This window comes from Pinus tabuliformis, chromosome 5_2 (genome assembly GCF_031772625.1).
Source record: "Pinus tabuliformis cultivar Carrire ecotype Pingquan chromosome 5_2, CPIR1, whole genome shotgun sequence".
Taxonomy (NCBI): Eukaryota; Viridiplantae; Streptophyta; class Pinopsida; order Pinales; family Pinaceae; genus Pinus; species Pinus tabuliformis.
This window is the reverse complement of record NC_142306.1, coordinates 16461325-16484142: the sequence shown is the minus strand read 5'-3', so window position 1 is coordinate 16484142 and position 22818 is coordinate 16461325. Positions and strand designations below refer to the sequence as shown.

General features: G+C 44.1%; 1 protein-coding gene across 1 annotated transcript in view; it reads right to left on the bottom strand.

Moving 5' to 3' along the window:
- Positions 1-22778, bottom strand: part of LOC149157262 (LEAF RUST 10 DISEASE-RESISTANCE LOCUS RECEPTOR-LIKE PROTEIN KINASE-like 2.5) — a 163970-nt gene extending 141192 nt beyond the window's left edge. The window contains exons 1-7 of the mRNA XM_089435743.1: positions 22647-22778; positions 22006-22435; positions 21876-21920; positions 20510-21594; positions 19971-20115; positions 19814-19880; positions 19638-19712 (exon numbers count right to left, since the gene is read on the bottom strand). Of these exons, the coding sequence (XP_089291869.1) occupies positions 20549-21594; positions 21876-21920; positions 22006-22402 (1488 nt within the window). The 5' untranslated portion in view covers positions 22403-22435; positions 22647-22778 and the 3' untranslated portion in view covers positions 19638-19712; positions 19814-19880; positions 19971-20115; positions 20510-20548. The remainder of the gene's footprint in view (positions 1-19637; positions 19713-19813; positions 19881-19970; positions 20116-20509; positions 21595-21875; positions 21921-22005; positions 22436-22646) is intronic.
- Between the last annotated feature and the right edge of the window lie 40 nt (positions 22779-22818).

Here is a 22818-nt window from a genome sequence, read left to right as displayed (position 1 = left end):
ACTTGTATCTCTGCAATTTGAGGAAAAGGAAGACCAGGGTTTTGCAGACATCATTGGGATTCTTGTGGACTCTTGTGTTGATGGTGTGTTCTCTTATTGTAATTGTAAGTGTGTTTATGTGTTCCATCTCTTTCTTTACTGCAGCTTATTAAACAAATGAAGTGATAAAGTTTGAATTCATGCTTGCCATGCTCAGCTTTCAAATTTGTTTAATGTTTATGTTTTCCACTGTCTAGAGAGGATTCAAAGTCATTGTTTGCCCTCTTTAGCTTCTCTTTTTCTTCCTTGATCATCCATCTCAGCTAAAGGCATCAGCACAAACTCCTACCTTGCCCCAAAGACCCACCTGCAAAACCTGAGCTCAATCCCCGCACCCTGAATTGCACTCCCTCCAATTGCCACCAAAAACCCCAAAAACTTTAAATCAACCCTCCTTATCAGTTTACTAGCCTAATATCAGTGTTTCTAATTGGTCAGCTCATCCTATTGAAAAATCCACCGAGTTTGACCGGAGAGAGCCTTCTCCTGCCTCGTAGGGCTAGCTACGAGGCTGAATGGTTTGATGTAGCCTTGAGATTTGTCTATCTCAGCCTAGGTGAAATTTCAAGAGCTAACAGTAGGGTTGAAGTTTTCCCTATCCAGAGTTATAGAGACTCCCTTCCTTACCAGGCTTTGATGTGCCTGCTAAAAGGGAGAGAGAAGAGCCCCCATTCGACCCTATCCTCGACTTAGCATACCGTTGGTTGTGGGTTCTCAACGTTCTTCCTTTCTCAGATTCACGGCCCTCGGTCGGGTTGGAGGGTGACGTGCTCAGATAGGTTATGGAGAGATATATGGTTGAGAGAGATGAACTAGAGAATGGAGTTGTATTAGTGGGTGCTAATAGGAGGATTGAGATTGTCCTATCGATTAATTATTAAGCAAAGATCCGACATAGTCTCCGGTCAGGTTCGCTTCCCGACCTCCTCCTTTCGCAGCAACTTCATTTCACCCTCTCGCGCCTAATGCGCTTTGAGGTCTTTTGGGTTCGCCTGCGTTATCCTTCAAGCTTCATGGAGCGTGGAGCATGGAGATCGCATCTTTTTTGATGTCGATTCCGGCCAACGGAAAGAAAGGAGTTATAGCTATTCGAACCGAGGGAGCTACCTATGGGATATAGTAGAACTTACAGTTGGATATATCGCGGATTGAAGTGCAGAGCCTATTACTGTAGAGAGTGCATATCCATAGTGAGCAGTCCCTGTTTTTTCGGTTTACTCAGCAGAGTCCGGTAGAGCTAAGCCAGAAAGCTCAGAAGTAGTTTCAGTTCCAGATCGATACCCCGTTACTACGGATCCATTACCTGCAAAGGCACACACAAGTTGGGGTATAGACAATAGCTGCACTAGCAGAAGTATACCCAGATCAGTAGCACCAATAACAGCAATAGACCCATACTCACACCGGCGAGCCATTCAAAGAAGGGACTTAGAGGCTTAGGTGGGACAGAGAGCGTAGAGGGAGAATCGGTCAGTTAGGGCGGCAGCTTAGGGAGGGAAGGGACCACTTAAGAATCGGGGCGAGAAATACACTCATTCATTAGGAGGTGCTTCTTTTGATTTCTTGCATTGAGGATGCGAAAGCAGGCTCGACCATAAGCCCCCCCACCCAATAAGTAAATTGAACGGATAATAGGAATAAGCCGAAGAAGCCTCCTGGGTCGAAGGGACGGAGTCACTCACTATTCATATGGTGAGGGTTACCATAATTGGGCGGTTTATAAGCCTCCTGGGTCGAAGGGACGGAGTCACTCACTATTCATATGGTGAGGGTTACCATAATGGGGCGGTTTATAAGCCACCTCCGTAAGTAGCTTGGTTGCTAGATACGGCGTAGTTAGTTATATATGAGCATGTGGTAGTTGCGGCTTCATAGAAATAGAGATGTGCACCTCGGCGAGATGGCGTAATGACATATATAATGAGATATCTCTTTGTATACGATATTCTTCTCCAGTACCTCTCCTCTCCCTATGGTCGAGCGCCTCCGGTCCTGTTAGTCGAGTCACTAACGTACCTCTCCTCTCCTCTCCCTAATGGTCGAGCCCCCTAAAGGGTCCTCTCCCTATGGTCGAGCGCCTCCGGTCCTGTTAGTCGAGCGATGGCGGCCTTATATTATATTGGGCCCCACTCTATCCTTCCTCTCTCTCGTGTAGTGGGCTTCACACCCCGGAACCAGACTTACTGTAAGACCACACCCGGGTTAGCCATGAACACACTCACTAAGCGAACACACCGAATAAAGACCTCCTGGGGTTCGATCGGTTTCCTCGTCCCACACTCAATAGAAAATACCGAATCCAGACCTTGCGGGTGAGGTGTTTACTTCTATGAACGCAACTATGGACAGTCTTTTCAATCCCACTATGGGAAGTCTTTTCAACCCGTGTTTGAAGACCCAGATTCACTGCTATTAGTTGGTGCAACTCTAAAGCAACTATCAAGGGGAACCGCCAAGGGAGATAACCTGAATTATTGCTATGGTGATGGAGCAGTCCTATAGCATTCATCGCGGGGAGACGCTGGGGGAGAGCACCCTGATCTGATGCCAGTTGATGGTACAGCTCTGGCGCAGCCATTTAGGGGATATGCTATAGGGGATAACCCTTACGAGGGGCTGTGGAGACGAAGCGATTATTGAGCAGTGAAGGAACGGAGGGTAAGAAGCATGACGAAGAGGGGAGAGAAGCATGGCGTAAAGGATAAGGTGGGTGCCGTGAGGTTAGTCCCGTAATAAACTTTCCTTCGTATTATTGAGTTGGCTTCACATACCGAATCAAGACCCGCCGAGTCACATCCAGGTTAGCGGGAACACACCACGTAGGCAAGAACACACCGACCGGACCAAGACCGATATACCACACCCGGATTCCTCCTTAGGGTAGGCAAAGAGGTACCAGCCTAGGCAATAGAGTAGACAATACCCCAACCAGCAAGGGACCGGACCCCAGATCCGCTTCTGGGAGAACCTATAGAGCGTACTGATCCGCACCCCAACCAATCAAGGGAGCAAGGTAAGGGAACCCAGCCAATGGAGCAAGAGATGGATGTGCTATAGATTGCCTAACTAAAGAAATTGACTTATCCATAGATTGCCTAACTCAACCCCAGAGAATCCGTTGATTGTAATCCCAAGAGAACCCCTTTCATCAAAGAAATTGTCCATCCTTTTCACCATTATTCGATGGTCCTAATAAAGGTTTCCAATTCCCCCACCCCCATGTTTGCTTGATCGTTGGCTAGAGAATTTAGGATCCTTCATATCAGTTACTACTTGGCTACGGAGCTTGAAACCTTGGGAGTGGATCCAGTCGGTTAAGCGTGAAGCCCTCTCCCTCTCCCTCTCCTCTCCCTCTCCTCTCCTTATCAGTCGAGCCCCCTAAAGGGTCCTCTCCTTAACAGTCGAGCCTGCTTACGCATCCTTAACAGTCGAGTACCTAAAGGTCCTTATGGTCGAGTACCTAAAGGTCCTCTCCTTAACAGTCGAGCCTGCTTACGCATCCTTAACAGTCGAGCACCTCTCCTCTCCCTTGGGGTCGAGTACCTAAAGGTCCTCTCCTTAACAGTCGAGCCTGCTTACGCATCCTTATTAGTCGAGCGTGCTTACGCACCCTAAAGGTCCTCTCCTCTCCTCTCCCTTATGGTCGAGCACCCTAAAGGGTCCTTATCAGTCGAGCCCCCTAAAGGGTCCTCTCCCTATGGTCGAGCCTGCTTACGCATCCTTAACAGTCGAGCACCTAAAGGTGATGGCGGCCTTAACAGTCGAGCCTGCTTACGCATCCTTATGGTCGAGCACCTAAAGGTCCTCTCCTTAACAGTCGAGCCTGCTTACGCATCCTGAAAATGGCAAAATAGGAGCTAAAAGTTCAAAAAGCCATAAGGTCCGTCAGGGGCTCGACTGATAAGGAGAGGGAGAGGAGAGGAGAGGACCTTTAGGTGCTCGACTGTTAAGGATGCGTAAGCAGACTCGACCAAAAGGGAGAGGACCCTTTAGGGGGCTCGACTGATAAGGACCCTCACCATATGAATAGTGAGTGACTCCGTCCCTCTCCTTGACAGTCGAGTGTGCTAACGCACGCTTTAGGGTGCTCGACCATAAGGTCCGTCAGGGGCTCGACTGATAAGGATAGGGAGAGGAGAGGAGAGGGAGAGGGAGAGGAGAGGAGAGGGAGAGGAGAGGGAGAGGGAGAGGTGGGCTGGTCAATTAACCGAGCGAGGGCTGGTCAACCAAAGCGTAATGAAATCTCTCATATCGGTTTCTGAATGAGGGAGATTCCGAGCATATATTATATATGTCATTATCAGTCGAGTCACTAACGTACCTGGGCATGGTGGTAGTTAGTTATATATGAGCATGTAGTAGTTTAGGTTCAGTATGGCGTAATGACATATATAATGATAGTGATTTCCTAGCTAGAGGCAGCCTTGAGCAATATATAAACCCCCAAAGGCGGTCCCCACCGACAGAAGAAGTGTTGACAGCCAGCCCTCGTTTTCGACCAGCTTCGAGTGATTTCGTCAAGCCTCGGGTTCAACCAGCAAGCGAGAACAGGCCCCTTGGTTCATCGACCAGCCTTTTGAATTGAGGGGAAGAAATCGATCTATCATTCATGGCATAATAACATATATAATATATGCATTCACGCTCTCTCGATCGAATAGGGTGAGGTACAACCGACTGGATCCACTCCCCGCGCTTTTCTCTGAACCGACTGGATCCACTCCCATGATGCGCTGGTAAGGATGCACTTCACTGATAAGGATGCACCTTACTGGTTAGGACCTTTAGGTGCTCGACCAAAAGGATGCGTAAGCAGGCTCGACTGTTAAGGAGAGGACCTTTAGGGTGCGTAAGCACGCTCGACTAATAAGGACCGGAGGCGCTCGACCATAGGACCTTTAGGTACTCGACTATTAAGGACCTTTAGGTACTCGACCATAAGGACCTTTAGGTACTCGACTGTTAAGGAGAGGGAGAGGAGAGGGAGAGGACCCTCACCGTATGAATAGTGAGTGACTCCGTCCCTCTCCTTGACAGTCGAGTGTGCTAACGCACCCTTTAGGGGGCTCGACTGATAAGGATGCGTAAGCAGGCTCGACTGTTAAGGAGAGGACCTTTAGGTACTCGACCCCAAGGACCTTTAGGTACTCGACTGTTAAGGACCTTTAGGTACTCGACCATAAGGACCTTTAGGTACTCGACTGTTAAGGAGAGGGAGAGGATGCGTAAGCAGGCTCGACTGATAAGGAGAGGACCCTTTAGGGTGCTCGACCATAAGGACCTTTAGGTGCTCGACTGTTAAGGACCGGAGGCGCTCGACCATAGGGAGAGGACCCTTTAGGGGGCTCGACTGATAAGGATGCGTAAGCAGGCTCGACTGTTAAGGAGAGGACCCTTTAGGGGGCTCGACCATTAGGGAGAGGAGAGGAGAGGGAGAGGAGAGGTGCTCGACCATAAGGATGCGTAAGCAGGCTCGACTGTTAAGGATGCGTAAGCAGACTCGACCAAAAGGGAGAGGACCCTTTAGGGGGCTCGACCATAGGACCTTTAGGTACTCGACCATAAGGGAGAGGGAGAGGAGAGGACCTTTAGGTGCTCGATTGTTAAGGACCCTTTAGGGGGCTCGACTGATAAGGAGAGGATGCGTAAGCAGGCTCGACTGTTAAGGATGCGTAAGCAGGCTCGACTGTTAAGGAGAGGACCCTTTAGGGGGCTCGACCATAGGACCTTTAGGTACTCGACCATAAGGGAGAGGGAGAGGAGAGGACCTTTAGGTACTCGACCATAAGGACCTTTAGGTACTCGACTGTTAAGGACCGGAGGCGTTCAACCATAGGGAGAGGACCCTTTAGGGGGCTCGACTGATAAGGATGCGTAAGCAGGCTCGACTGTTAAGGAGAAGACCTTTAGGTACTCGACCCCAAGGACCTTTAGGTACTCGACTGTTAAGGACCTTTAGGTACTCGACCATAAGGACCTTTAGGTACTCGACTGTTAAGGAGAGGGAGAGGAGAGGGAGAGGATGCGTAAGCAGGCTCGACTGTTAAGGAGAGGACCCTTTAGGGGGCTCGACCATTAGGACCTTTAGGTACTCGACCATAAGGATGCGTAAGCAGGCTCGACTGTTAAGGATGCGTAAGCAGACTCGACCAAAAGGGAGAGGACCCTTTAGGGGGCTCCACTGATAAGGACCCTCACCATATGAATAGTGAGTGACTCTGTCCCTCTCCTTGACAGTCGAGTGTGCTAACGCACCCTTTAGGGTGCTCGACCATAAGGTCCGTCAGGGGCTCGACTGATAAGGAGAGGGAGAGGAGAGGAGAGGACCTTTAGGTGCTCGACTGTTAAGGATGCGTAAGTAGACTCGACCAAAAGGGAGAGGACCCTTTAGGGGGCTCGACTGATAAGGACCCTCACCATATGAATAGTGAGTGACTCCGTCCCTCTCCTTGACAGTCGAGTGTGCTAACGCACCCTTTAGGGTGCTCGACCATAAGGTCCGTCAGGGGCTCGACTGATAAGGAGAGGGAGAGGAGAGGAGAGGGAGAGGAGAGGAGAGGAGAGGGAGAGGGAGAGGTGGGCTGGTCGATTAACCGAGCGAGGGCCGGTCAACCAAAGCGTAATGAAATCTCATATCGGTTTCTGAATGAGGGAGATTCCGAGCATATATTATATATGTCATTATGCATTCATTCGTTGCTCAATATTCAAAAACCTCCGCCAAGCTAAAATGGCCAAATTAGTAGGGAGAATGTCCAAAACCTCCGCCAAGGGAGCTGATCAAAAGTAAGTCAAATGAACCCGCTTGCTTGACGTTAGGAGGGTGAGCCTGTCGAACTCTTTTTTAGTTACTTATTTGCCCCCCAAATTAAGTAAAAAAAAATAAGTAAATTGAAAAGAAAGATATACTGCCTTCTTTTATTACGGGATTATGCCTTAGACCAGATTCCGCAGACAGCACTCTCTTACCGGATCGGATGGAGACAGCCTTAACCTTCTTATATTACCTGATTCCACAGCCTTCTTAGTATTATTAGTCCAGCGAGTCGACCACCTCACCCTTTTCATATGCCGGAGAAAGACAGACAGATTGAATGCTGCCTTCTGATATGAATGGAGAGACACTGCCAGCCTTCTTATATATGAGATGACGAGAGGACCCCGTGAAAGAATAAGGGCAGCTGCTACCTTACCCTTCTTCTTTCACCGGAGAGAGAGACTGCCTTCTTCTATTATTGGTCCAGCGAGTAGAGCAAGCACCTATCATTATACCTTTCGTTTTAGGCCGAGTTACACAGCCTTCTTCTATTATTGGTCCAGCGAGTAGAGAGAGCAACTCACCCTAATTAGATTAGACCCTTTTTATGCCGGATTCGACAGCCTTCTTATCTTACCGGAGAAAGACAGACGGAAAGCAGCCTTAGTCTCTTACCGGAGAGAGACAGAAAGCAGCCTTATTCCCGGAGACAGGAAGCAGCCTTATTCCCGAAGACATACAGACAGAAGGTCTTAGTATCTTACCGGAAAGAGCCTTAGCCTTATTCTCTTACCGGAGAGAGAAAGATAGCCTGATTCCCGGAGACATACAGAAGACAGCGGCCTTATTCTCTTACCGGAGAGAGACAGAAATATAGCCTTAGTATATGACTGGATTCAAAAGCCTTATTCTCGGATTCGTCAAGCGAGTCGAGCACCTCATCCTTAGACTTTTGATGCCAACTACCTCACCCTTATTATACTTCCGAACTCTCATTCCGAATTAGTTAGTTTTTAGCATGACGACGACCCAGTATGGTGTCCTGCGGAGCCTGGGCCCGGTTACCTTTACAATAACGAGTGCGGAGCCCACAACATACCCCAAAGCTATTACTTACTTGATACGAGCACTGGAAGGAAGCAGCTTACCTTATCCACTCCGCCTACTTAGGAATAGACTACCTAAGCCTTTACTAAACCACACGGCTTTTTACCCTCTTCTTTTATACCTTACCTACTATGCTTACTTTGATTAGATAGAAAGAGTTTCTTTAAGGCGGGGGGGCCCCTTTCACCTTGAACCTTGGGACTCTCACCTTTAGCCCTCATCATAAAAATCAACAAATAAGGCCAACAGAAGCCTTTAGTCCTTCACCTTTAGACAACTCCACTTATGCCTAAACAAGTCCACAAGCCAGAAGTCATCAGACAAGCCCAACTTATGCCTAAACAAGGGCAACAGAAGTCTTAAGCCAGAAGCAGGACTTGCCCTTACTCTCAAGCCCAATCAGACACTAAGAAGCAGGGATGAAGCTAAGCCCAGATTAAGCAGCAATAACCCATAATCTTCTCTGACCACGCCACTTATCAACTGGAGTCATGTTACTGACAGCTCTAGTCAGCACAAGGTTTAGAACATAATTTGAGCAGTAAACAACCAGAAGTTCACCTTATTCTGCTGATTCTTAGCCGAGCCACCTTCTACTTCGAGTCCTTTGTACCCTGAACCTGCTACTGAGCCCTGCCGATATACCTTATTCTTTGCCATGCAATACGTATACAAATAGTTCTTCGGATTCTAAACTAGTGGCAGGCATTACGAGCAGCTTAGTAACCTACTAAACGATTGGCTCAGAGCAGCGGCACTGTTGTGGTCATGTGCCAGGTAACCCGCGTATCATCAGAGAACCACCCTCCCACTCTTCAAGATGCCATTGATAAGGTGTTGGACCTAAAAGCCTACTATATTAACCATAATCTTATATAGTATGACCATCCTATCTTGGCCTATAAGCAAGGGGCTATTGATCATGCACCTAAACCTTATTAGAACCATCATTTAGATCATAATCTAATAGGTTATGGTGTGGTTAATCCTCTTGAGGTTGCTATCATTCAGACTACTCCACCAACTATACCTCCGACACAGCCACAACAACAATAAGAACTAAGGATCTTACAATGTTCTATTCAAGCAGCTCCACCTCCTACACCATCACCTAATACTAGTACTCTTACATCTACCTCTACCTCACAACCTACCACTTCGTAGCTAGCTACCACTACTCCACCTTAGCAGTAGTAGGAGAAACCTTGGAACTACCATCCATTGGGTTAACCTAGACCAGATCTAAACAAATGTTGTGAGTACCATCAGAGATCTGGCCATACCATTGATTAGTGTTGGGCCTACTATCAATCCAAGCATGAGCAACAACTCGAAGAAGAGTAGAAAGGCCCCTGAAAACCTAAGAATACAAAACTAGAAATCTACTAGAATCCATTCCCATCACATAAATATTCATAGCCTTCCTCATCACATACGACCTCCACAGCCTTCCCAACCATCATCATCAAGTAAGGCTTCTACATCATCAGCAGCTACTTAGTCCAGCTAAACCAAACATGTAGAGAAGGACAAATTCATTGTTGGATCCATATAGGAGGTGGAGCACCCTGAGGTTTACATCACTACATGCACTAGCCATGCTACCCAACCTTCTACTCATAATGCCAATTTAGAAACTAGTACTACCCCTCCTACATAGCCTACCTCAGGAAGCTCTAATCGACCTAATCATTCGTAGCCAGTACACCCTGTCGATAGGCCTCCGGCATAGCTTATATAGCCATACTCAATTTTCATATACCTATCTTGCCTAAAGGCCAACTGCTACTTCTGGGTATGGAACTGGTACTTTAATGGGGTCATCTGGATATGGATCCGAACGAAAGGCATAACTTGGATCTCAATCATGAAGGTCAGAATCATAAGCTTGATCACGATCATTAGGGTATTATGGGTAAACTGGATATGTTTATGGATGCTATGGGTAAACAACTGGCTCTGCTACTGGTGCACATGCCCCTGCTTATGGCTTAGCTTATGGCTCTGCTTCTACTGGTGCACCTGCCCTTGCTACTCGTACTGCTACTGCTGGCTTTGCTGCTGGTTCATATAGAATAGATGGGACAGTAAGGGATGCATGCACTGGTGGGGAAGCTGCTGGGTATAGACTTGGAAGAAGGGACGCCACTAGGCGAGATGCTGGCTCGTATGCTGGGACTGGAACTAGAAATGGAACCGAGCGAAGAGAAGCTACAGGGACTCTCGATCTCGAAATGGAGCTGGAAGGTATGCTGCTACCTCTGCTTCTCTTGCGACTGCCTTAGGTGCTTGACCCGGAGATAGTGGTGGGGAAGTGGGTCAATAACTCTAACTAGTGAGGATGCTGCTACTAATGGTACTGGCGGTGGATAAGCTGGAACTACTGAAGCTAGTGGGGGTGCTGCTAGTGTAGGTGCTGTCTGCTTCAATGGCTGGATCTTGATCTCGATCGGAATCTGCTATTGACAGCTTTGCAATGAGATCTGGATATGGAAGGTATGCGTAGTGCATCGAACGAGTGCCTGGCATTGAGAGGGAGCGGGGCAACCTTATAAGTACCGTTTTCCGTTCCCGAGTTTCAGCGTTCAGTCAATCTACAAAGAAGGAATTGGCTCTGAAGGAACCATACGTGCCTTTCGTCCGAAGGCCCTTCTTTTTTCTATGTGATGAAAAGATTTGCTTGGAGAAGCTAGTATGTACGGCCGATAGGACTTATAATCTGGGGGCGGTTCGATCTTTATTCACCAAACCAGTAGTTGTGGCCGGTTGATACTTCTACAAAGAATCTATCTCCAGTGGGGGGCGGGTTGATCTACAAGGGATCTATATAAAGGTCGAGTCCTATCCAGTTATTCGGGTCTTCGTAGGCTTTAACGATTCATTCCCATCCCGGTCGAGTAAGGTCCTCACACTACACTTCCAGATAGCGAGCGACAGCGCATTCATTCCTATCAATTGAATCTCTCTGAAGCAGCCGATCAGCGTGGGGTAGAACAAGTTATAACCCGTATAAATAAGTTGCCCGGATATTTGCCTCTCCATCAGGTTCAAGTTCGGAGTAAGAGGATAGTTCGGGTCTATCTGTTAAGCCCGCCGGTTTTGTTTTCTTGCTGGTTCATCGACCAGCCTTTTGAATTGAGGGGAAGAAATCGATCTATCATTCATGGCATAATAACATATATAATATATGCATTCACGCTCTCTCGATCGAATAGGGTGAGGTACAACCGACTGGATCCACTCCCCGCGCTTTTCTCTGAACCGACTGGATCCACTCCCATGATGCGCTGGTAAGGATGCACTGATAAGGAGAGGATGCGGAGCACGCTCGACCAACGCCCCCCCACCCAATAAGTAAATTGAAATTTCTTGCTTGCTTGACGTTAGGAAAGCAAGGACCCGACAGGGGGCTCGACTGATAAGGAGAGGAACTTTAGTTGCTCGACCACCGGGAGAGGACCCGGAGGGGGCTCGACCAACGGGAGAGGACCCGGAGGGGGCTCGACCAACGGGAGAGGACCCGACAGGGGGCTCGATATATAAGGATGCGTAAGCAGGCTCGACTGATAAGGAGAGGACCTTTAGGTACTCGACCATTAGGACCTTTAGGTGCTCGACTGTTAAGGACCTTTAGGTACTCGACCATAAGGATGCGTAAGCAGGCTCGACTGTTAAGGAGAGGACCTTTAGGTGCTCGACTGTTAAGGAGAGGGAGAGGATGCGTAAGCAGGCTCGACCATAGGGAGAGGACCTTTAGGTACTCGACCATAAGGATGCGTAAGCAGGCTCGACTGTTAAGGACCCTTTAGGGGGCTCGACCATAGGACCTTTAGGTACTCGACCATAAGGGAGAGGGAGAGGAGAGGACCTTTAGGTGCTCGACTGTTAAGGATGCGTAAGCAGGCTCGACCATAGGGAGAGGACCTTTAGGTACTCGACCATAAGGGAGAGGAGAGGGAGAGGAGAGGATGCGGAGCACGCTCGAGCAACGGGAGAGGACCCGACAGGGGGCTCGACTGATAAGGAGAGGAGAGGGAGAGGAGGGGAATCTTGAAAAACCTCCGCGCTATATATATAAAAAGAGGGGTGAAAATGGCCAAATTCTTAGGGTTATATTCAGCCTACGCAGGACTGAATCTCCAATGAAAAGACCTCCTCAGTTCAAGCACCCTACACATGGTTCTAAGGTGAAGTCTGATAAGAAACTACGAAGGGAGCAGCGCCGTAGGGATAAGCATGCTAAGAAGGCAGATAAGCCACCTCCGTAAGTAGCAATGACGTAATTACGTATATAATGAATGCCGACCAAGACAATGAGTAAGTGACTGCTGAAATGGTGGTAGTTAGTTATATATGAGCATGTGGTAGTTTAGGTTCAGTCAGTTCCTTGCTTCGGGCGTACAAGACTCGATAGCAAGCTCAAAAGCCCTCTCATTAGCAATCGAGCGTACTAACGTACCCTTGCCCCTCCTATTTCTTCTCTGGCGGCTTCGCACCTTTATTTATCAGCGTCGAGCGAGAGAGGACCCCCCTCTATGAGTTAGAGATTGAAATATTTCAATATTCTATTTTCGGAATGTGATAGAATAGAACGGATGATAAGCAGGGATTCTATTTTTGAATTAACTGCTAAATTATGAAATTCCGCTAGAAAGTGAAACTAGTCAATTTGTTCATTCCATCGTTGAAGAGGATAGAGATTAGTCTTGACAAGGCCAAGAGAGCCAAGGAGTTTATTGAGCTACTCCTTTTATCTATCTAAATGTATAATTATGAAACTCCTGTCCTTTATCTATGTAATAATGCGATGGGACTAAAGCCATTATCTAGGCTACTAGTTGATTGGGTCTAACCAAATGGGTGGGTTTCTATCTGTCTCTTGCCAGCTTTCCACTTGCCATGCCCTAGTTGCTCGGCCAGGTCCTAATATATCTTGCCGCTTACCGCCAATGCCAGGACTAACTGATTCATTATCCCAATAGCCAAAGTTTTCCAGGCTTGATTACCACTCTGATCGGAATACCAACAACCTTGATTGCTACACTGGCACTGACTAGGGACTATGAGAAGGGGCTATGAGAAGGGGCTGGCAGGCTACGGGGTGGGAAATCGCCTATTCTTTGGTTCATTGGACAGATATGGATGTGCTGCTTGCAGGCTTGGCTTGATTTATTAGCGGCTGCCAAAGGGAAGGGCTGGGATGAACGGATCTCCTGAAAGGGAGTCCTTAAAATAAGGTATTCTATCTAGTCCTCGTCAAGGGAAGAGAGAAACCTCTCTGGTAAAGCTTGTGTACGGAGGAGGTTATCTCGCATATAGGAACCACTCACTCTACCTGCCAGAACTAGACCTCCCTGGCTGAACTTTGATACCTTAGGCTTTAGGAGGGAACAACTATAGACCCAGGATTGGTTGGAATGAAACAAACACACCCTTACCCTTTTGACTGGCACCCTAGGACGATGCGAGGATGGATGGAGAAGGAAGAACCTGAAAGGCTCTCATTTAGCGACTTGCCTAATGACAAATGACATTGACTAACCCAGTGGAAGATTATGTCAACGACCCATGGAAACAACGGGTTTCATATGGAAAAATACCCAATTAGTGAACAGGCCGATCGAGCAGAATAGAACCTCTTTCTTATGGTATTTAGGAAGAACTCTTATTACGTATATAATATGACAGATTGACCTTGCCCCTCCTATTTCTTCTCTGGCGGCTTCGCACCTTGCCCCTCCTATTTCTTCTCTGGAGAGTGCAACATGTGAAGATTGATCTCTTGACATGTGTACACCTTAGAGAGTGAGTGCTTGACTTAGAGTCTTTATTTTTTATGTTGCAATAGCCCTTGTATGTCATTCATTAGACACCATTAGTTTAAGGTTATGGACCACATTAGTGTTAGTGGGTGCCCACTAACACTAATGTGGTCCATAGCCTTAAACTAAGGATGTCTAATGAATGGAATTCAAGGGCCATTGCAGCCCTACGCCAAGATTAGCCAACATTTCTCCAAAATTTAATAAGGTGGCAACAATTAGCATATCTCCATTAGGATCATATGTTAGGCTAAGCCAACAACTCAATAACATCCACCTTACGATTTCCTTGGAAACAAAAATAAAAAATCGCCACCAATACATCAACAAAATTCCCCTCTAAGATTAACTTGGGGAACCAAATATGGAATTTTGTCATAAAAGATATTTGACCAAGTAAATATTATATCCCATTGGAGCATATACGTTGAGTAAGAGCATTTGTGCACTACAAGTTCATCTCAGACAACAAGAATCCTCATCATGTGGAGTGTCTAACTCTTCAGGCCCATGGATGTAGAGCGCATCACTAGAGGATTTATCTCTTGACATGTGTACAACTTGGAAAGTGAGCGCTTAAATTGGATACCTTATCTTGTAGATTAGGCAGATGACTGAAGAAATTAACAAAATTTCGGAAAAATTGGCAAACATTATGATTGTTTTACTCTCCTGCACTAATGAAATCTACTTGTAACAACATTTTGTAACTATCTTCAAACATACGGACCTTCCCTGTGCACCTCTGCTTCATTCAAAGGTAACTTCTTGTACTAATTCAGTTTTCTTAGTTCACATTGGACACGAATTGGCTTGCATGACCTCCCCAAAACACTTGGCATGCATCCAGTCTTTCTACTATACCTATCAGCTCCTACATAGACCCCATTGTTCACGTGGGTCATTCCATGGGGCAATGATTGAGTGGACACAACAACACGCAAGGTCCAGTTTCCAATTTTCACTACCACGGTGACTTTTCCTCCTTCCAAATCCAAGGGTTGATCTTGAGGTAAATCAACGACCTAGATTCCCATCGGACTAAAATATGCATGGGCATTTATGACAAATTACCTCCCCCCCCCCCTCGATGAATCTAACAGCCAGGATTTCTCTGATTTCACAGCCTAGATTTATATCGTGCTAGAACATGGATGCCAGTTTGTGGGGTGCCTTCTGCCCAATAGATCTGGCGGTTGTGATTTTTACTGATCTAAGGCCCACATCTTGCATCACGCTGAAACATGTGCGAGGGTTTACAACGAGTTTTGTGCATGATAGATATAATGATTGTTCTCTTCCTTCATCAACGACACTCTCCCTTCATCAACAACCCATAATCCACATCATTCTCCAACTTGCATAGGGAATAAAATAGACTTGCACCCCTAATAGATCTAATGGCTACGATCAAGCGAGATTAATGGCCCACATCACACCTGCAACTCCAACTTGCACAACGGATAAAACAGAATAGCACCCTCAACAGATCTAATGGCTACAATCAAGCGAGATCAATGACCCAGATTGACCGTCGGAATCTAAGTTGCACAGGGGATAAAACAGACTTGCACCCCAATAGATCCAGTGGCTATGATCAAGCAAGATGAACAACTAAGATCACCCATCCAAATCAATTTGCACACGAGAAAATAGATTTACAACCGCAATAGATCCAACAACTATAATCAAGCGAGATCAACGACACACATTGGGCTTCAACTTGCTGGTTGTTTATCAATGCAAAGGGCATCTGGTGGATCTAACGGATTGCATTATCTATGCCATGCTTGCTAGTTATGGTTTTTTGTTGATGGTGGAATGCTTAGCTAGGGTTTGGAAACAAATTGGAGTGTCCTAGCCTTTGACAAGATTATGATTGGTATGTACTTGTAACTTCATTTGTTCTATAAATGAAGTACATTGCTTTCCACAATTTGTGAACTTGGAAGTCTGGTTTTAGTGTACATTCCCATTGAAATTGAACAATTTCTAGTGATGATTATATATGCTAATTTAACAACTTTTGTGCATCATCGTAAATTGAGTAGTATTCTAATCAATACGTTTTGTCAAAGATCCTATATTAAAGTATTTATAATTCTATCAATGCAAGGGTGGAAGGTGCTAGGGTTTGTGATAGGAAAAAACTAGAGAAGACATGATGTGCTAGGGTTTGATGTCCTTGGGTGAGAAGGATCTAGGATTTGTCGCAAAGAATCCCTATCGAATACTTGTAGCACTATGCTTGGAGGACTTGTTTAATGTAAGCTTAGAGAATATCCTAGACGACTTGTATACTGTATGTGGGAAATCAAGGGTGGACTTGTAAGCATTCATGCTAGTTTGTTATTCATCCTTTGAAGTGGCTACAAGTAGCTTGGTGTGATGCCTTGTTAGGCCATCTTTGATAGTTGTGGTTTGTTTTTTATGCTGGATGCCATAACTAGTGTTTGGAAACATTTGAAGTGTCCTACCCTATTTTAAGTTTTTGGAGCATAACTCTAAATAACTATACACATAACATTTTACAACCATATAAAGGGATTTTTTTAAATGTATGTCATATTATTATTATATATATTGTAGTGCCCTTAACCCAAGATTTAGCAATTTTTTTTTTAATTTAAAATTTGCATTAAAAAAGAGGAAGAAATGTAAAGGTCAAGTTGTCATAGCTTCCTGTAAATGAGTTTCCTTTGCTTCAAAAGTCTAGTGCCAAGGAAAAGGCATAGAACCATATGTTCTCCAGGACTAAGGTTATCAAAAAGCAAATAAAATCCCAAGATGATCATATTCCACGCTTATCTAGAGGATAAAAGGGAAAAGAAAAGAGCAATAAAAGACCCCACTAGTCTTGGACATGTCTATTCATACTTAGGACACGGTTTCCAACCCTGTTGGAGATGATTACAAATGCTTTGATGAGTCTCCTAGGATAACCAAGCTAGAGAAGCTTCCCACTTTAGACCCTATGTGTGATGAACAATATGATGACTCCAAACCATCCCTATAGTGTATTTCATCCTCATGATCATTTTCAAGGCATGAAAATGTTAATAATCATCACAAATTCTTGCCAAAAAAGTTAATTTCATCCATGGCATGAAACTATTGGGAGAGAATGAAAACATGAATCAATGCCTCATTAATTTAATTATAGAAATTGATATGTCCGAGGAAAGATTTCTACTCAAAAGAAACCCCACTATGTTCTAAATATAGTCTATGTTTACCTAAATGTGATGAAGTTCATTAAGATTTAGTGTTTCATACAAATGAATTATATTTATCAATATTGTTTATGCCTACTTAAATAACTTATTATTTATTTAAGTTTAATATAAAATGGTTCCACTTATATAAATAACTTATAAATTTATTCTATAAATATAAACACTTGGTAATTAATACATGACACATTTATTTAATATATTTTAAACATATGTTAGACCAAAAAAAGTCACTCATTTCCTTTGCTTATAAAAAAATCCAGAAGACATTTCATCATATCCGAACTAATTTTTAAGAAAATGTGACTAAATGGATTACCTCAGGTTTACTAATACTTTTCCCTGTTTATATATATCTTAGCCGGAATGGTGAAACCTTATATAGATGGAAGCCTACACCTTCCAACTCTATTATATGTCAAACGTAGCCTAAGTATATGGATCAAATCTTCGTTCCACCTCACCAACCGTGATGGTTCCTCTCATTAAATTACAAATTAATTTATTCTACAGGTATAAACACATGATACTTTTTATTTAACAGATGTCCAATTAAGGGAACATCATGCGTTACAGCCTCCATAAAAAGGAAACCTCCCACGTTTAATCAATTCCAAAGATTGTACAGTTGGTAACCTTTTCTTGATGGGAGGAGCTTCTCCATGATCCCCACCACGCTGTTGGAGACAACCTCTGCAACCGTCGCCCGTACGAATTCATTAAGGCTATCGACTAGCTCAATAAAGCCAAAATGTCGACTAGCAATGCTCTTCCTATCAACCTCAGAATCAGAAATACTAGTAGAAGGATCGGAGGTCGATGACGATGAAGATGATGTAACTGCACCTTCGCTTGTGTCAGCCTGCAAAACAGCGACATTGTCGCTAATGTCTTTTGTAAACAGCGACATTGTCGCTAATGTCTTTTGTAATAACATGAAGCTTTCCCAAGAATCCAGCTAGTAGGTAAGGTGACTCTGAATCTGTGTAATTTGTACTTTCCTCAAAATGACTTTCCATGTATCTTCCTGGGGATCATACATTTTAATCTTACCGCTGTATAATGAACTAGAAGGATCCAACGCATACAAGTTACCATCCACCACAACGCTTAATTTTGTCCCTGCCTGCCTTGCAGGCCAACCATCTCCCATACCGTTTGGCATCTCCAGCCAAGAATCAGTAGCAGGATCATAGGCTTCACCACCAACATCTACAAAGAAAGGCCACGAATATAAGCTCTGTGGTACACATAGTTTTCCTCTAAATGTTGTCATTCCAGTAGCAATTGGTTTTAGCATATCTGCCAAAAAAGCTGTGGGCAGAACTTGAGCTCGTGCAAATGGCATGTTTGGAATTTGGGTCCAGGTATTTGTAACAGGATCATAAACCTCTGCCTACTGAAGTGGAGTCAATCCACCTCCCCACCACGCTGTTGGAGACAACCTCTGCAACGCCCGTACGAATTCATTAAGGCTATCGATTAGGCACTTGAATCTCCATGCTTCTTTTTGCTGGTGCCCCATGTGGGCGTAGAGGCTACCAAGAAAAGAACTCCCACCTCCCCTACCTAAGAAAAGTCATCAGCAATGCATTCGCATCACTCTGCCCACCCCTTCACTATGAGTAGCTCGCTCAGCCCTTCGCCCCTTCCTATGCGTCCTGCCCCTAAGGCAGGAAAGCAAGCAAATATTGCCCGCCAAGTCTCATGCATATAGGATAACTACCATGAAACAGGGAGAGTAGATTGCTAGCGTGTCAATGATAGTCCCACTTCTTTCCTTGACTCTGCTTAAGCCTTCTTTCTTTTAGAACCAGGCAAGGCAGGGCAGATTGCTAGCGTGCCACTTATAGCCCCATTTCTTTCCTTGGCTCTGCTTGAGCCTTCTTTATTTTAGAACCAGGCATGGCAGATTGCTAGCCTAGCACTGATAGTTCCACCTTTTCCTTTGTTCTGCCTTCTTTCCTTTAGAACCAGGCCAAGCTGGGCTCAATTGGCCTGCCACTCATAATCCCACTTTTAGAACCAACCATGCCAAGATCTCTAAACCAGGTGGGCTCGGTTATCGATACAAGAAAGCTAGAGAAGCTAGGAGCAGAGTTTGGGAATAAGAGACCGATAAAAACACGGGGATAAGGCTATCGTAATCGACAGACTCGACTATTTCTGCAGAGTTATTGCCTCATTATAGCAGGGAAAATGACGGTAGATTTTGGGGTTAGTAGATATATGATAAAGGACCGACCGACTAACCTCCTACTCTTAGTAGGCCGAGCGAAGGAGATACTCTATTGGGATTAGGTATCTCCTCAATAGGCTTTATAACTTTTAAATACAAAAGTAAAATTGTAACAATTTTTTTCTCTAAATTTTCACAAATGGAGAGGAAGGTTTTCCATAAATAACTATGATTTGTCTATTGAGATACTCTATTGGGATTAGGTATCTCCTCAATAGGCTTTATAACTTTTAAATACAAAAGTAAAATTGTAACAATTTTTTTCTCTAAATTTTCACAAATGGAGAGGAAGGCTTTCCATAAATAACTATGATTTGTCTATTCATAAAATCAGTTTCATAAAGAACAAATTTCAATCAATTTCCTGAAAAACAAATTTCAATCTGTACATTGAAAAGTTTGTGTTAATCTTTAATAAAAAAGAAATGAGAATTTCGTACCTGTGATACCTTGAGGTGAGAAAGAATTTGGAATTCCTCTTATCTCTGTCCTATTTCCATCCAGATTTTCATGACCTGAAAATCATGAACCCTTAAAATTTAGAATTAAATTATGTCAACCAGTGAGAAATTATTTGAGACACTATCCATAAGAGCAGCAGCATGATTTCTCTTACCTTGACACAACATCGATTTAGTGCGCATTTCCAGCCGTAATGATCATCTTGGAAAAAATACGGTACGCTGCCAAAACACAGAAGCCATAGTTCAACAAGCAAAACTAAGAGCCCAGACGTTACAAATCAGTTCCAGGAAAAAAAATACATGGCATACATTCAGGCGCGTGAAACAGAAACGTCTCATAGAGGCACGCACTTCAAATATAATGAAATTCCACTATAACAAGAGAATGATCACTCCAATACCGACAATCGAAATATAAAGAAATTCCAATGACAGGAGAAATTCCAATGGCGGTCTGAATATAATGAGAAGAGGAACAGTGCAAGCATTAGAAAGACAATAGAATCAGCAACATAGAGAATAGAATGGTTCACCAGTAATTATTCTTAGATAACTATGAAACATCTCTTTATGAAAATATGCCTAATATAAAATATAAAATGCCAAAAGTGAAACCAAGTTATATCTTTTTCCATTCAATTGAATCTTAAAATACGGAATAAAACTTTAAATAATATAAAAACTTGATATTATATTAAAAGATTAACCCCCAATAAATAACTCTAATTAAATTAGACATGATAACATAACAATTTCTCACTAAAATTGAGAAACGATAAATAATACAACTACTATTACTTCTATTCATTTGAAGTCGATAACTTAAAAATCTATTACATATAAAGTACCCAAGAGAATCAAATTATTATCTGAAACTCTCTGAGGTTTCAGGTTTGGGCATTGTGAGTACTCTTGGGATTTTTCTTTTCAACCTCCAAAGGATAAGTAGCAGAACAAGATGGCGCATGGTGTTGCATAGTTGTCATTGGTGGATCAATGGGGAATGGAAATGGAGTTGGAGTGGTAATGGTTGAAGAAGACGGGTCAGAATCATCGAGGTGCATTTCTATCATAGGTGGATCAACGGGGAATGGATATGGAGGAGTGGTAATGCCGGCATCTTCTTCGAGCATTTCGATTACTTTACTCATTGGAGGACGACGAACCGCATTGAATTGTATGCACCACAGCCCAACTAAACTTAAACTTTTTGCTATCCTCTGCTCTTCCTCTGACATGTTTCCTTTTCTCAAATTCCCAAACTGACCCTTCTCCACTTGCTTGAAAGCCCACTCTGGATAGAAAAATTTGCTTGATGTACTCTCTTTATTGTGAAAATCAATATTCTGTCTTGCACCCACCATCTCCATCACCAGCATCCCATAACTATAAACATCAGATCTATCAGTGACAACTCCATACATCCTAGACACCATCTCTGGGGCAGAGTAACCTAGAGTTCCTCTGTAACCAACAGAGATGTGGCTTTCCTCTCTATTAGTTATTTGGGCTAAGCCAAAATCTGCAACTTTTGGGCAAAAAGTGTCATCAAGGAGAACATTGTGAGGCTTTATATCGAAATGTAAGATGCGATTTCTGCACTCATCATGCAGGTATGCAATACCGCGAGCTGTACCAAGTGCAATTGAATATAGTTGTTTCCAGCTCAGCTCGTCATGATGGCCTCCGTGGATATATTTGTCAAGGGAACCATTCACCATATATTCATACACCAAAGCTTTGATGGATCCCTGGGAAGAATAACCCAAGAGGCGCACCAGGTTAACATGACAGGTCGTACCCACTGTTGCCACTTCAGCTATAAACTGTTGTTCACTCTGTTTGGATTCATCCAAAATCTTCACAGCTATCTCGCGTCCAGTGGGAAGTTGTCCTTTATAAACTGTTCCAAAACCTCCTTTACCAAGCTTTTCTGCCAAGTTGTTTGTGTAAATCATAATCTGAGCATAAGAATATCTGGTGGGCACTTGAGAGGAATAATAATTTAAAAAAATTTCAACAGAGGGAGTTCCAGAGGCGATGGGGTCCATAAACGCTCGAATACTCTGCTCCTCGGTGGCAGTCCTGGTACAACAAAATTGCCGACGGAGCACTATGCAAGAAACCACTACTATGCTGAAGAGAGCACATACTCCAAAAAATAACCCTAGATAAGAGTAACGAATGGATGTGGTTTAATGGTAGGAAATTTACCTGCCGTAACTCCTGGAGATAGGACTTGACCTACAGCGTGATGCCCTGCAGGGAACGGAAATCGAAACAGCGGCGTAAGAGAAGGAAACGTAAGGATGTGGTCAATAAAACAAGTTTCGGAGATCCTCACCTTCAGAGCAATTACTTTCCAAGTATAAACCATGACGGCAAATGCAAAAATCACCAGCATCGAAGTTATCAATTTCTCTTCCAATTTTTTTGATATGATGATAACATGTTCCTCCAGTGGCGTTACATGAAAGACAAGAGTCGGGTATACTCCATGTAATTTGGAATCCTCTTTGACTGAATTGCTGCATATTCTTATCACGGCTAATGTTGTAGTTCTTATCCGTTGGAACGACTACAGGATACGAAGTGCAATGCCTACAGAAGGCATCCTCGGGTGTACAGAGGTCACCGGATGAACCATTATAGAAGAAGCTTTGGTCGTCCATGTCTCCCCAATCGAGCCGCGTAAGGTTTTTATCGATGTGCTGATTTCGTTGTGTACAGTTCATAATCATCAAAAGTAGCCGCAACCTTCCAGAAAGTGAATTCTATCCGGCGTTCATCAAAAGAATTGATTAGTATTATTTGAATTCCATAGCATCTTAAAAGAATTGATTAGTATTATTTGAATTCCATAGCATCTTAAAAGAATTGATTAGTATTATTTGAATTGATTAGCATCTTAAAAGAATTGATTAGTATTATTTGAATTCCATAGCATCTTAAAAGAATTGATTAGTATTATTTGAATTCCACTACCTGTATGCTCGAGAATTCCAGGGGTTTAGGGGATTGCAAGGTTATGGTTGCACGGGGGCTGTCTTGAACCCCTTGGCCCACTGAAGGCAAATTTACGACTAGAGGAACACTGAATTCTTTGAGATGTCGAGATGGGCCGATTCCGCTCAACATCAGCACCTGGGGGCTGCCT